Source organism: Macaca nemestrina, chromosome 16, assembly GCF_043159975.1.
Source record: "Macaca nemestrina isolate mMacNem1 chromosome 16, mMacNem.hap1, whole genome shotgun sequence".
NCBI lineage: Eukaryota > Metazoa > Chordata > Mammalia > Primates > Cercopithecidae > Macaca > Macaca nemestrina.
Window position 1 is genome coordinate 92,636,602 of NC_092140.1, and position 15,233 is coordinate 92,651,834.

The 15,233-nt window shown below is 37.1% G+C and overlaps 1 protein-coding gene and 1 non-coding gene across 10 annotated transcripts in view; one reads left to right on the forward strand and one right to left on the reverse strand.

The window, feature by feature from the left end:
* Positions 1-14,659, reverse strand: part of LOC105486013 (replication factor C subunit 3) — a 701,449-nt gene extending 686,790 nt beyond the window's left edge. For 7 of the 9 annotated variants that reach the window (XR_011615047.1, XR_011615048.1, XR_011615049.1 and 4 more), the window contains exons 1-7: positions 14,475-14,658; positions 11,519-11,656; positions 8,510-8,577; positions 6,637-6,734; positions 2,484-2,665; positions 1,653-1,789; positions 1,146-1,244 (exon numbers count right to left, since the gene is read on the reverse strand). Coding sequence is in view for 6 of the 9 variants with exons in the window: in XM_071081652.1 (XP_070937753.1) it covers positions 1,146-1,244; positions 1,653-1,789; positions 2,484-2,665; positions 6,637-6,734; positions 8,510-8,577; positions 11,519-11,656; positions 14,475-14,561 (809 nt within the window). In the remaining 3 variants the exon portion in view is untranslated. Of the gene's footprint in view, positions 1-1,145; positions 1,245-1,652; positions 1,790-2,483; positions 2,666-6,636; positions 6,735-8,509; positions 8,578-11,518; positions 11,657-14,474 lie in introns of all 9 variants that reach the window. The other 2 variants (XM_071081649.1, XM_011748652.2) reach the window with 2 other exon arrangements.
* LOC112427444 (U5 spliceosomal RNA) lies at positions 2,856-2,966 on the forward strand. Its single transcript, XR_003019011.2, has one exon. It is a non-coding gene; the product is annotated as a U5 spliceosomal RNA (small nuclear RNA).
* Positions 14,660-15,233: the final 574 nt, after the last annotated feature.

Sequence of the window (15,233 nt, forward strand, 5' to 3'; positions counted from 1 at the left end):
TAAATGAAATACTAAGTACCCACTATGTATGATTCACTATCCACCTCCACCAATCTATATATTACAATACCTTTGAAGAATTTCTTATAAAAAATAGAATTCATCAGATGTATCATTAAAAGGAGAAACATGGCATATTCCTCTCACTATTATTTTCATTAGACCAGGGAAGCATAAGTTCTATTGGCTGTAGCCTATTCAGTCTATATTCTGAACTCAGTCTATTCTGAACCCTAAAATGATCAACTACCCTCTGTAAGGTCCAAAGATCATTTCTAAGCTCAGAAAGCCAACAAGGATATGAGACTGTGCTTTAGCAAATCTAAGGAACCTTCTCCATACTCTCCAAAGTTAGTGGGCCTTAACGTCGTCATTTTTTATTTGGAGAAAAGCAAACTGTGCTTCTCAATCAAAACTGCCATAAGTGAAACTACTAGCGGCTGAGGTATTTTCAGAATCGTCAACCTACAAATAATAGACCCACAGAAGTAATGGTAACAATTTTGCAGCAAATGTGTCAATTTCTAAAAATGGTATATACACAATGCTATCCTTAGTAGAACCCATGGTCATCTACTCAAACCATTAATAACTCTTTTGCTCTTCACAACAAAGGCACAAGTACCCTTGGCGAGGCAATAATAATATCTTTAATACACAAATGAAGATAAAACTCTAAAATGAAGTTACGTGATCAAGAACACTTAGCTAGAAGTTCAGGACAAGAACTAGAAGTCTGACTTATAGTCTGGCGTCTTTCTAGCACAAGATGCATCATCAATTGCAAAGTTATACATTGTCCTTTCCTAGAAAGCTACACACATTATGTCTAGCTTTGTGTTATATGTTACTATTAAGTATCTGAGATCTTAAAAGGAAAATTAAAATTAACATAAACTCCACTTTTACATGATCACATGTAAGCCACGATATTACAGCTTAATAAAAGCCACAATATCACACACCAACTATTCTGCACCACTAAATTTCTGAAGTTGAATCCTACATTTTCCTTAAAAGGTTAATACGTAGATTCAGGATTTAATTATAATTCAAAGTGATGTGGCATTAGCATAAAGTAGTTAATACATGTTCTATGATATCTTGATAATGAAATCTTTACTGTCATCGTTTTATACTGGTACCTTTGTGGAGTCTGCTGACTGACAATAGCATTTGCAGTCTCCCTCAGATATACCTCCCAGTCTGTCTCAGGGATTTCTTGATCTGCAGTAAAAGGATATCTACACAACAAAAAGAGAATACAAGAAGTTAAAAAGAAGTGTGCTTATGTCCTAAAACAGCAGTCCCCAACCACTGGTCTGTGCCATTAGGAAATGGGCTACACAGCAGGAGGTGAGCAGCGGATAGGCCAGCATTATAGCCTGAATTCCGCCTCCTGTCAGACCAGTGATGGTATTAGCTTCTCATAGGAGCATGAACCATATTGTGAACTGCTTATGCAAGCGATCTAGGTTGCATGCTCCATACGAAAATCTAATGCTTGACAATCTGAGGTGGAACAATTTCATCCTGAAACTATTCCCCACCCTTACTCAGTCCATGGAAAAACTGTCTTCCACAAAACTGGTCCCTGGTGCCAAGAAGGTTGGCAGCCGAAGTCCTAGAATGTAACTACCCCTTCCACTCACTGTTGCACTCTGCAGGCTTCACACATAAGCAGGGCTTTTCTGAGATTTCTACAAGACTTCTCTGCAAGTCTATGAGCCAGTTGTGAAGGAAGATTCAGACCTTCCTTCTTGCACACAGTAGATAACACGTGGCAAATCTACAAATAAAGTTAACAAAAATGGGCAATCCATTAAAAAGCACATTAATTTCTGTTGATATCCTTCTAGACCCTTATAACTATATTACTCTCGAAATTCTTATAAGTGAAACTTATATAAAAGTAACTTACCACTCTGCATCTAACACAATGTTACATATTACCCCTACTTTGCATGAAATCTCCCAAAATCTATTAAAAGCAGGAAAGATATTTAATGTGAGGAATCATAATTTTTGCTGATGGTTGTTAAGAATGATAGAGAAAAAATATATCTGTGTGTATAAATATAAATATTAATGTTATTTCATACTAACTTTAATTCCCTTCCTAGGGATTAGGTATTCCCACATCATCTCTTTGTAAAATCTATTTTCTCAATATTCCGGCCTCCTCTTATAGACAGCTAAATCAGCTTGAGAAAGAAGACAGTAAATAACTAGCCCTTACCTAGTTTAGTGGAATTCGTAATACCTACTTGTTCAAGGTAAAGAGGGTTTAAAGGGAAAAACACTTTCTATATATTGGCATCTGGTATTTATAACTATACGCTTTAGTTTGTTCATATATTAACACTTGGCATCCAGGTCTGTAAATGTTCTTGAATTACTGATATGCTTCTCTTCTTTTACAACAAGCATACAGTATACAGAGAATCTGAACTGATTTTTCAGAAAAGCGTAACTTGACCTACATCTTCAATGCTGGGAGCAGGCACACGAACCGCCAAGCACCTACTACGAATAGGCGGGATCACTTTAGATGTAGAATTGCAGCACAAGATCAATCTGCAGGTAGACATATATTTTTCCATGGTTCTTCGCAAGGCATGCTGAGCATCTTTGGTGAGTTTGTCAACTTCTGTCAATAACACCACTGAGTCAAAGAGAAACAAAACAAACTTTAACTTGAGTTCACTCAAACTTTAACTTGTCTCTTTCTTCCTCCCCATTATCCAGGGTGAAATCCTAAATAATAAGCCTGATATACTACTCTTCCCTTTGGCAAAGATAAAGTTATAAGTACGGTAAAATTACTTTATTTTTTATTTTAAAACACTACAATCATACTCCGGTTTCTCTTCAGATCATATAAATCTTTCACCTTTTACTAAATATTTGTATGGATAGGAACAGCTCTGAGTTTTTAATATTGTGAGACCTTGCATTGGCAGGGCTAGTAAAAAAAAAAAAAAAAAAAAAAAAAGAATCTATAATCAAACAAGACCAAGAAACACTAGGCTAAATGAAGTTAAAAGGTTACTTTGTAGTAGAAATCATTGCAACCTTTATTTATATACACTAAAATTTACCAAGACAAGGAAGTACTGTGCTGCATTTCCCCAAAATAACTTTACTCAGCAGCACATTTCTGTGGTACATCTTAATCTAAAATATTAAATTCCAAGGAATAGACTTTGGAAAATAGTGGTGCAAGAGATGTAGGCAACAAGGCATAAAGATATCTGGCCACCATAAAGTAAGATTCCATCTGGCCACAATCACAGATCAGCCTTAACACGGTTCAGGAATAATGTAGAGACAGAAACTGAATCCAGTATTGTATTTTTCATTACATTAACAAATTATTTCTAGCAGATGAACTGGTGGCATGCAGCATTTGGATCTGCCCCATAAAAATAAACAGAACAACTAAAGATTCCAAGACAAAGAACGCATGAACATTTTACAGAAACTAGGCAACAAGCTTTACCCAAGAACCCCAAACATGAGCACATGAGAATAAGAAACTAAAACTGCAAAGGCCCACATAGTATCAGCAACGGTGTGGGAGGAAGATTTTGACAGACTTTAGGATAGGAAAAGCTCAAAATCACCCACAGGAATATACTAGAAACCATGATGGGGCCAATTTGAAAGCAGTAGGCCAGGCACAGTGGCTCATGCCTGTAATCTGCCTGTAATCCCAAGATTTTGGGAGGCTGAGGAAGGCAGATCCCTTGAGCCCAAGAATTCAACACTAGCTTGGGTAACACAGCAAAACCCCATGTCTACAAAAATACAAAACATTGCCAGACCTGGTGGTTTGCACCTGCAGTCTCAGGAGACTGAAGTGGGAGGATTCCTTGAGCCCAGGAGGTCAAGGCTGAAGTAAGCTGTGATGGCACCACTGCACTCCAGCCTGTTGCAACACAGTGAGAGACACTGTCTCAAAGAAAGCAGCAGTCTTACCGAGGTGGGAGATTCAACAGAGCCCAATTTATGGGTGAGACCAAGGGAACCCTGACGCAGTAAGGTCTGACAGAACAGCAGACTCTGAGAATACCAAAATGAACCTCCCTTCTAAGACAATGTTCCATGTGGCTGTGGCTGGTGCAGGGGCTTGTGCCTGCAATCCCAGCACTGTGGGTAGCCAAGCTAGGAGGATGGCTTGAGGACAGGAGTTCGAGAATAAGACAATGCTCCACAATGAGAAGAAATTCCAGAAACAGAATCCAAACTGAGAACAGGTAAAAGAGAGACAAAGAATCCCAATAAAGGTGACAGAAAATAAGATAGGGAATAGAGCTCAGAACACAAGGTCATTTATTTAATTTATTTTTTTATTTTATTTTTTGAGAGACAGGGTCTCACTCTGTCACCCAGGCAGGAGTGCAGTAGCTCGATCATGGCTCATTGCAATCCCAAACTCCCGGGTTCAAGCAATCTTCCCACCTCAGCCTCCCAAGTAGCTAAGACTACAGGCATGAGCCTATTTTTTTTTTTTCCCCTTTGGCAAGATTGGGTTTTGCTGGTCTCAAACTCCTGGCCTCAAGTAAAGTGTCATATATTTTTGATCACTTTGTAAAACTAATACAAGAGGTAGCTGTAGAGCCCCAGACCTAGAAAAAACTCTCTGGCCCGCCTCTGCTTCCTAAGCACAGGAAAACTCACTTTACTTTTAACAAAATGACCAATACAAAAGGATCATCGCCAAATTTAAACAGTTATGTAAGAGAGTCGAGCAGAGGAGCAGAATAACATCTTTATGGATGTGAAAGAGTCGAAGTATTTTCTAAACTGTTAATTAATAGTTATTGTTCTTTTTAAGGAACAGTAAGCTTCATGTGAAAGGTTATTTCAACTGTAATTGGGTGGTAAAATATTGTTAGTATTTTTAATGACCCTAAAACATTTCACTTTTAAAGGTTTGTAGTTGTAATTAGGTATTATTAATTTTGACTAAAATGTTAAATTTCAACTAAATTTCTTATAATAACAGATCTTCAACATTTCTCTTATAATATTAATAACAGATTGAGGATAATGGCACAGTATTTCCTACATTTACATACACATGTCATTATTTTGCATAGTGATGTTGGAAATAGTGAGTAAGCAGTACTTGGTAGGCAGAAAACAGCATTTTAATTCAACATGACAAGTGACGTTTACTCTAGAAATGCAGAACAGTTTTGTTTTGCCTTTTTTTAGGGATACAGTCTCGCTCTGTCACCCAGGCTGGAGTACAGTAGTGCAATTACAGCTCACTGCAACCTTGAATTCCGAGGCTCAAGCAATCCTCCTGCTTCAGCCTCCCAAAGCACTGAGATTGCTAGCATAAGCCACTGTGCCTAGCAAAAGTTTTAATATTAGAAAATCCAGTAATATAACCTATGATATTAATGAACTAAAGAAAAATCACAAAAGCACATTCATGGATGAAAAAGAAGCATCAGACAACATTTAACACACATTTGTGTTAAAGACACTCAATAAAATAGGAACTTGAGAATATTTTCTTACCGTGATCAAATATATATACCTCAGAACAAAATTCAGCAATTAATTATGGGAAAACACTAAGGCTTTCCTTCCATGGACATCTGCTATCTCTATCACTATTAAGCACACTATTGGGGGGTTGGCCAACATAATTAGAGAAGAAAAAGTATTTAGAGCCATAAAAATTGGAAAGAAAAAGGAAAAATAATTTACAGATTATATGGATATACATCTTAAAAAAACCTCAAACTATCAAAAGACAATTACACACAGTAAGAGAATTTAATAACACAGCAAGATATAAAAGTAGGATATAAATGTTAGTAACTTACATATATAAAACATTCAGAAAATATAAGACTCCATATATAGTAGCAAAAAATAAATTCATAAATGTAAATTTATTTTGAAATATGGAGACTGAGGAAAGAAATCAGCTGAGAATATGTACAGGGAATTCACAAAATAATAAAAATGAGCAATATTAAACAAAGGAAAAATTTATCGCACTCAGTAAGGAGGAACAAAACACTATCTTCTCCACTCAAACTGACAAAGGTTAAAAGGAATTGTCTTCAGTGTTGGTAAATGTCACAGAGAAATGAGCACTCCCAAACACTGCTATTGGTAGTATAAATCTATACCCACTTTCAGACAGAGAATTTGGCAAAAAATATCAAAAGCAATAAATGATGGCATATTTACTATCACAAAATCTCACCAGTAAGAATGTATGCATATATATAGAAAAAAATGCTTGGAAGATAAAGTGTAAACTGTTAATAGTAGCTGTCTCTGGATGGTGGGAATATAGCTGATATTATTTTCTTTTTTATCTAAATATTTGATAATGAACATATGACTTGGGTCATAAGAACAGCTATTTTAAAATCATGTACTTTCTTATTTGAAAGCACATATTTTTATTCATCTTGTTCTAAAATATCAAATGGATGGCACAAATAATCCTCTTTCACATAAAATTCAATTCCATTAGACTATAAACTCCCATGAGCACAGAGATCATACTTCTCTCTTGTTCACTTTCATAACTCAAAAAAAAAAAGAGAGAGAGCACTAATGCTTGGCAGCTTCGTAAAACGAAGTCTTTTGATCACCTACCTTTAAAATCCCTTTGAGAGTTTGTTTCAAGTTGTTGTGATTGTGCCACTGTTTTCAACATCTCCTGAATGACTACTCGGTCACTATTTCCAGCATCACTACACAAAACAAAAACAATGGTATATAGTATGCCCTTAATATTGTTATTATAAGGAAAATGTTGAGGTTCTTAAGTGGTCAAAATTTCAATCAAAATTAATATCACCTAGCTATAATTATAAGCTCCTTAAAAGTAAAAAGTTTTAGGGTCATTAAAAATACTAACAATATTCCAATTGGATTAACATCACTGAAAACACTAAAAATGTTCTTACATTAAGTTTACTGTTAACATAAAAAAAGCAACTACTAATAATTAGGTAACAGTTTAGCAAACACTTTGACACTTCTGTACTGACTATAGAAAATTAATACCTAATTATAGTTCATTTCTCAACTATCTATAATTGTTGAAAATACAAAAAATAACTCTTTGAAACAGAAATTCAATCCCTATTCCTCTTCCACATCCCCAAAATAGCAAAGATCTAAGAGAGAACAAAGAGAAATCTGCTCCCAGCACTAGAATGAAACTGATTCAGAGATTCAGTAAGGCGATGAGATAAGCAAATTGGGTTTAAGACACAAAGTCAAAACTCCGTATTGATCTGTCATTTACACCAATATTATTGCTTTGGCACTTCAGTCAAGGACCTCTCAAACCAACAGAAGTCAATTTAGGCTGAATGAAGGTTAATTTCAATCACCCCGAAAGCAACTGGCTTATTCTCCAATTGGTTATCTATGCTTCAGAAGAACTCACAATGAGAAAAACAGGTCAAAGCAGTTAACTTTATTTTCTCAAACAGCCACTAAGTTTTCCCAAGTCACTACTACTATTATAGATCAATATACCTACAGTGTTGCTCTTACAATCATTTTCCTAGCCAAGAATCCAAAACATTCTCCATTTGTCTATGGAATTAACACTCCCTTTGTTTTTATGATCAAACCCATTCCCAACAACCTTATTTCTGTTAGTTTTCTTTGAGATGCCTAGAGAAAATAATAATACCTATCTGTTAGGGTTGTTTTAAGGATTAAATGTAATAATCCAGGTAAAGCTTCTCACAAAGTGCCTGCTACTGAAAACAACATACACATTAGCTTGTAATGCTATTCCTCCTGCTCCATTTGGTCTTCTCCCTCTCCCTGAAACGGATGTTCACTCTTGCCTCTGTGCCACTGCCCATGTTGCGTATGCCTGACAATATCCTCAATTCTGTTCTCCTTTAAGAACTCATACAGTCCCACAGATCATTACAGCTTACCCAGTTAGCTCCCAGAATCATTTCTACACCACTTCATACTTAACAGCTGTTGCATGAGTTTTCAATGCCTCTCCAACAAGTTCCTAATCTTATTACTGCATGACAGAGAATAAAGATATTGGTTGGTGGACTATTACAATACCTCCAATCAAGAAATTTAAACAAAGAGAGTGACAAAGAAAGATTTGGCGACCCAAAGTCAATTTCTGAAATATTTACTCCAAACACTGTAAACTTTTTAGACACACTGCTCATCAGTAATGAATGAGCCAATATAATTTAACAAAAATTTACTGACAATATAATATACTGTGTGTACATCAATGAGCTCCCTAGAGCTAGAAAAGGTAAATATATCGTCGAAATCATTTGACACAGAAGGCAAAACGGGAAGGGCTTTAGGATTCCCATTTCAAGCAGGGCAGCTCCACTTTAATCTGTTTTATAAACTGTGCTTCCACACGTATCAATTTACTTCAAAAAAGGATTTCAATCTTTAAAAAAACGAAAGCCCAAAACCAATTTCTCTAAAAATGCTTAATTTCTATATAGTAGTAACTTACCTAGGATTAACTTCAAGGTGGTAGTTACTTGCAATGGTGCTAATTTCAATTTTCTTTTTAGATGGAGTCTGTGGACAGAGAAAAAGGTATTTTTAACATTTATTTATTGCCTATTTCCCCACTCTTTTGTATTTCCATTGGTTTTCCTTTTATGATACAAAGTAAAACTCGAGATAACCACCATTCCATGTTTTAACTTTGTTAATCCCACTCTTTTCTCAATGTGCAGATAAACATGTTTTTATACAAATTGGGTCAAATCACACATCCTGTTTTATTGTGACTACCTTTTTCTTTTCCTTATCTCCAGAAATCCCCAAACCAAATCTGTATACCATTTGAAACACAGATCATTGCAAACGATCTGTTCCTTTGAGTCTTTTCCATGTTAACACAAAAATAAACATACACGAATATATTTTCATGGAGTGTCAATTTCTTGTAAAAAAAATAAAAATTAAAAAAAAGGAAATCATACACAAGTCTCTGTGTTTTGCTTTTCCTACTTAATATATCTTGGCAATCCTCTCAGATTAACTAGCACAGTGTTATAGTCACACACCAACCTATGGCATGGATATTCCAAAGCTGGTCACACTGATGGACATTTTGTTTTCTGAAATCAAACAATTCCACAATTAACATATGTGTACATATACTGCTTTCATTTCTATGTAAGAGATTCCCAGTTTTGGGGATTGAAGGGAATGTGTTTTCTAACTTTAATATAATACATATGTGTGTGTACGTATTGACCAGTCTGCTTCATAAAACGGTCTAACGATTCACTTTTCCACTGGCAACTCTCTTCCCCAACATTCCCCATCTACAGTAGGTTTTATCATGCCTTCCAATTTTCCAGTTTGGTGGGTATATAATAGACTCACACTGCTTGACTATCACAAAGGTCAAACATCCTTACATGTGTTTACTGCCACTTACATTTTTCTCCTGTGACTATTTGTTACAAAAGAATCTATTATTCAGTTTTCTACCAGATTGTCTTTCTGTTGCCAATTTGCAAAAATCTCTTATTTATACATTCCTTTCAAATATTTTGTAACAATCTTTACTTTTTCTATTGATTTTATGTATAATTTCTGCCATAGCAATTTTTTTTTTTTTTTTTTTTTTTTTGAGACGGAGTCTAGCTCAGTCACCCAGGCTGGAGTGCAATGGCCCGATCTCGGCTCACTGCAAGCTCCGCCTCCCGGGTTCCCGCCATTCTCCTGCCTCAGCCTCCCAAGTAGCTGGGACTACAGGTGCCCGCTGCCACGCCCGGCTAATTTTTTGCATTTTTAGTAGAGACGGGGTTTCACTGTGTTAGCCAGGATGGTCTCGACCTCCTGACCTCGTGATCTGCCCGCCTCGTCCTCCCAAAGTGCTGGGATTACAGGCGTGAGCCACCGCGCCCGGTCGCAATTTTTCAAATTCATATATCCAGGTGTCTACTTTTCTTCTACAGTTTTCATGTTTTCCTATAAAAGGTTTTATTTACCCATGAGCAATTCATATAGTCTAAAAAATTTTACTCTAAGATATTTAGTGTTTCATTGTAACATTTAAGTCTTTAATTCATCTGGAATTTGTCTCTCTAAATTGTTATGTCATAGGGACTCAACTTTGTTTTCTCTGGATAGATAACTAGTTATGATGACACACTCTGTTGGCTCATCCTCTTCCACTGATTTGAAATAGACCTCTATCACATTTCTAAGCTCTCTTTCCATTTTCACTTAGTCTATTTTCATGCCAATATAATACTATTTTATTTACAATAATCATACAGTATGATTTACTACCTGGTAACACAAGCCCTACTTCACTAGTCTTTTTTCATAATTACTTTAGCTAGTCTTAGAAATGTACTGTTCCATATGGATGGACTTTAAGATCATTTCATACAATTATAACAACCACTTGAATTTTAATTAGAATTTCGTAGAAATTTATAGTGTCACCTGGGGCAAACAGATCATTTAAATTATTAAGCCTTCCATCTGGGAACATGCTGCAACATTCCATTTGATTGGCTGTTTATTGTCTCTCTATAAGATACTAGTTTCTTCTGACAGATCTCACACCATTTTTGTTAAATTTGTCCCTATATAAGAATTTCCACCACAACATACAACCAGCATCTCAAACTCAATGTATCCAAATACATGCTAATCAACACTAGCCTAAAATCCAGTTACCTTCCTGAAGATTCTGTTTATAGCACTGCCATCCACACTCAGCATATGATTTTTTCAATGCCTAATATGTAAAGACATTCTACCAGAGAATATGAAAATGAATATATGTTCTTGACATATAGTCAAAACAAATACAATCTTGTCAAAGTAGATGTATAAACTACTACAACCAAAGCAAAACAAAGTAAGTACTATTAAAAGTATAAACTACAAGTTGTAGAAGAAAAGTTAATTCTAATGGGGTAGGAAAAAGAAGGATACATTTCAGCTAGATTTTAAACATCATCTATAATGGAAAAGCATAAAAATGCGCTACATGGTATGAAGCTGGACATCTTAGCAAGGGCAAGATCATAGGAAGCCTCTCAACATCCCAGAGTTTCAGGCCTCCTTTCCCAGTCAGTCAGTTGCCCACTCTTTAACAAGTCACTTGATACCATGTTTAACATTTTTGTCAAAATGATTCTCTTTCTTTCCATCCCCATTACTGCTCTCAGAAAAATGAAGTTTGGAAACCTGAGTTCTAATTCCAGCTAAAACATTGTCTTCTTAGGCAATCTGAAATTAATCTCACCCTCTACATTTTACCCCAAACCCTCTGTTGCTCTTATTTCCTATCTAACATAAATGGCTTTGCTCTGGTTATAACAGGTCTATAAATCAGTACCTCTCAAATCCTGTGCCCCAAGACTACCTGTGAAATTCTTATTTAAATTATACATTAGGAAGCAATTGGGTTGGGGGCATACATGACCAAGACTGAAAGTCCCTGCTATAAATCACTTTCAGGGCCTCAAAGTGAAATGCTTACTGTGATGGTCTGATGTTCAATTCTCAATTTTTCCACTCCAACACCATAAAGTTCACGTAGAATACACATAATTCTTGTCTTTTTTCCAGCACCTGATGGTCCATACACTAACAGATGAGGAAAGTCGCCACACTGCACCTGAAAAAAAAGAACAAGGCGTTTTTCCCTAGTCAAACTGAATTGCTCTAGGTAGAACCAAACTACTTTTTAAGTATCAAATATTTTATGTATCTACCCATGAAACTCCAAGTTCATGGGTAGATATACCCAAGTTTTTATATATGTGTAAAACTTGGAGTTTCATGGGTAGATAAACAAAATATTGTGTATCATATATATGTATATATATTCTGAAATGTTTACTATTCGCCTGGCACTAATTTTGCATAACTTACATACATGACACAGCACATGCAAGACACAAAACTAAATGCTAGAAAGCAGGAACTCCTAAACCTGGCTATCAGAAGCACCTAGAAAACTTTTTAAATAAAGGACTGACTAATGAATAGACCGTATCATCCATGAGATTACGATTCTGTAACTCTGAGATTCAGGCCTTTCTTAGTTTGGACTATTAGAAACAGTCCCTGTGATAACAATTCAGTGTATTTGGTTCCTTTGGGAGGTTACTTGTGAGATAAAGGAAAACTTCATAGGAGAGGAAAGGAAGGCAGCCAGCCACTAAAGAGTGTGTTTTCAAGTTGAATGCCTCTAGGTATCTGTGTTTGATCCTGCTAGGGAAACTCTTAAAGCCAACATAAACACCCACCAGAGTGTCAACCTACCCAGGGGGTGGGGAAGCTGCAATATGATTATCTCTGATTAGTTCTTTCTTGAAGCCTGCTTAGGAAAGTGGATGGGGGAAATGAAAGAGCATTAACTTCAGGCATTTCAAATCTGTTTATGGGTGTCACAGAGAGAAAAGCCCTCAGGCAAAGTACAGATCTACAAAGTTAGAAGTCAGAAGTCAGTCTGTGTGCACTTAAAAGCAAGAGGACTGGGTAGGGCACTAACCGTATCTGCTGATGATGAGTGTTGCAAAAGCTTTTCAGGTGTTTCTGATGATCAGTCTGGTTTGGGAACCAGTGCTACGAAGGCTATAAAGATGAGTGGGTGACAGACCTTAGCCTCAGGCACATAAAATCTTTTAAGGCAAAGTTCTGTAAATAACCATTATTGAAAAAATGGAATACGTATCTTAAGAGAAGCGCTTATTGCAATGAATTTTAATACCTTGTAAACTCATCCATCTCTGTCACAGAAAAGTCTCAAGGAAAAAAACTATCAATCTAATACAGTGCCTGGAAAATGGTAGGTGTCCCATAGACACTTACTGCCTTTGTTTTTTAAACTTCAATCTAACCAAAAATAAGGATTATGCTTTAAATGTTTCATAGTTTGATTAAGCTGCAAATAAAAGAGTAAACAGGTGAACATTTCTTAAAAGCAAATTTAACACTTAAGATCATTATATAAAATTGATGTCCAAAATATACATTCCAAATTCTGTACAACAAAAAGTGGCCACGGAAAATAAAATGTATTCTATGACTAGGAAAACTGAAGACAAAGCTATTGATGGAAAATGTAATTTGTCTATAAATTATGGATACTGCCATAATCAATTTACTTTAAATTAGTATACATGCAGTATGAATAATTAAAGATCAATCTCGCAACACTATCAACTAATGACTTTCATATGTACAGTCATTTCTTATTATTTCTTATTTTTAAGAAGCACTTAACAATTAAATAGTATCTGTAAGAAAGGTCGGTAAGGGAAAACCAGGGTATTGGGCAAAAACATTTCAACAGCATCGTATATTAATCTGCGGTCCTTAATAGGAGTAAACAAATGTCTTCCACAGACACTAAATAACTTAGTCTCCTAAAGATCCTTCTTCACTCTCTACTCCCTGAAAGATTCAGTTCGTTCCTCACAAAATATTGCCATTAGACACTTTTATCAACTACAACAGACAAAGAGGCATCAGGATAGAGGGGAGGGAATCTTTCATAAAGCACTAATCTCAGCCAGGCACGGTGGCTCACGCCTGTAAGCTCAGCACTTTGGCAGGCCGAGGCAGGTGGATCACCTGAGGTCAGGAGTTCGAGACCAGCCTGGCCAACGTAGTGAAACCCCGTCTCTACTAAAAAATACAAAAATTAGCCGGGCGTGGTGGCGGGCGCCTGTAATCTCAGTTACTCCGGAGGCTGAGGCAGGAGAATCTCTTGAACCAGGGAGGCAGAGGTTGCAGTGAGCCGAGATCACGCCATTGCACTCTAGCCTGGGCGACAAGAGGGAAACTCCATCTCAAAAAAAAAAAAAAAAAAAAAAAAAAAACAAAAAAAAACACTAATCTCAGGAACGTCCTAGTACAATTTATTTGAGAATTTTATGATCTTTGGAGTAAATACATATTTACAACACTTTACCTGTCAATGACAACACTGACATCGAGAAATCTTAAGCCAGTTAGAAAGCAAATCTCATGGTGTCACCTATGCTTAAAATGTTCCAACGGCTTCCCATCTTATTCTGAGACTTACTAAGTCTGCACCCCCAACTCCCATTACCCTTCCCGCTGGTTCACCATTATCGGCTACACCAGCCTCCTGAGTTTCTTAGAATATGCTGCGCATATTCCTGCCCGGGAATTTTGCACATGCTGTCTCCTCCTACCTGTTCCACTCTTCGCTCGGATTTCTGTATTTACGACTTTTCAATTTCCTTCAAGTCTCGGCTCAGATGCCACTTCTCAGAGGAGCTTTTCTTGTTTAAAAATACAAGCCGGCCTCCCACACCTTTTCCCCCTTCCCTTTGTTATTTTTCTCTATAGTACTTATCACCTTCCAATGCAGGAGGAAGAAGCACTGCTCCTCAGGGGAGTGCAAAACCCCGAGCCAGGGGGCCTCCGCTCTCCCATGCTCCCGGCCCCCGCGGACTCACCAGGTTGCGCAGCTGGGTCGCCTGCTCCTTGTGATAGTCCAGCCGTCCCAAGGAGCAGGGCCGATACTTGTCCACCCAGAGGCTCATGGCAGCTCGACTTCCCGGGGACCTACGCTTGAAAGTCCCGCGCTAGCGCGCGTCTTCCCCCAAACACAGAGACAAGTTTTCCCGCGACCGCCAAATCTCGTGACGTCACTACCGGTCGCGGCTGCGTAAATGATTTAAGACGCAAAGGCTACGGGGGCCGTGTGCAGACAAAATCAGCCGCCGCGTCGGTGCCTTGTAGTTCTGAAATTCACTGCTTTGTTTTCTCTTTGTTCGCACCCTCTATTATATTGTATAAATTATCAGGCGAATTGAAAATGTGGTTCTGACCCTCTTGGCGTTACATCCGGATACCTCAGAGAAGACACTTCCTTTCATTTATTCATTCTCTCATTCACTTAATTCATTAAACAAAAATTTACTGAATATCTGCTAGGTGTGGAACTCAGTTTTCGGCACTAAATATACATCTCAGGGTTTCACTCACTTGGCAGGTACCCAATAAAGCTTCAATGGATAAATCGCTTAAAAATGTCTGATCTTCACTATCCTTTGTTACCTCTATTCCTCAATATTCTTATTGAATTAGAAGCAAAAGAATCAAGAGCATGGAAAAACTACCGAGATGTGGCCTGTAGGGGAGAAGACATGAGGTTAATATGCATTCTAAGCCTAGAATGTTTGAAAGCCCTCCAATTAAAATGTGTAGAAGGA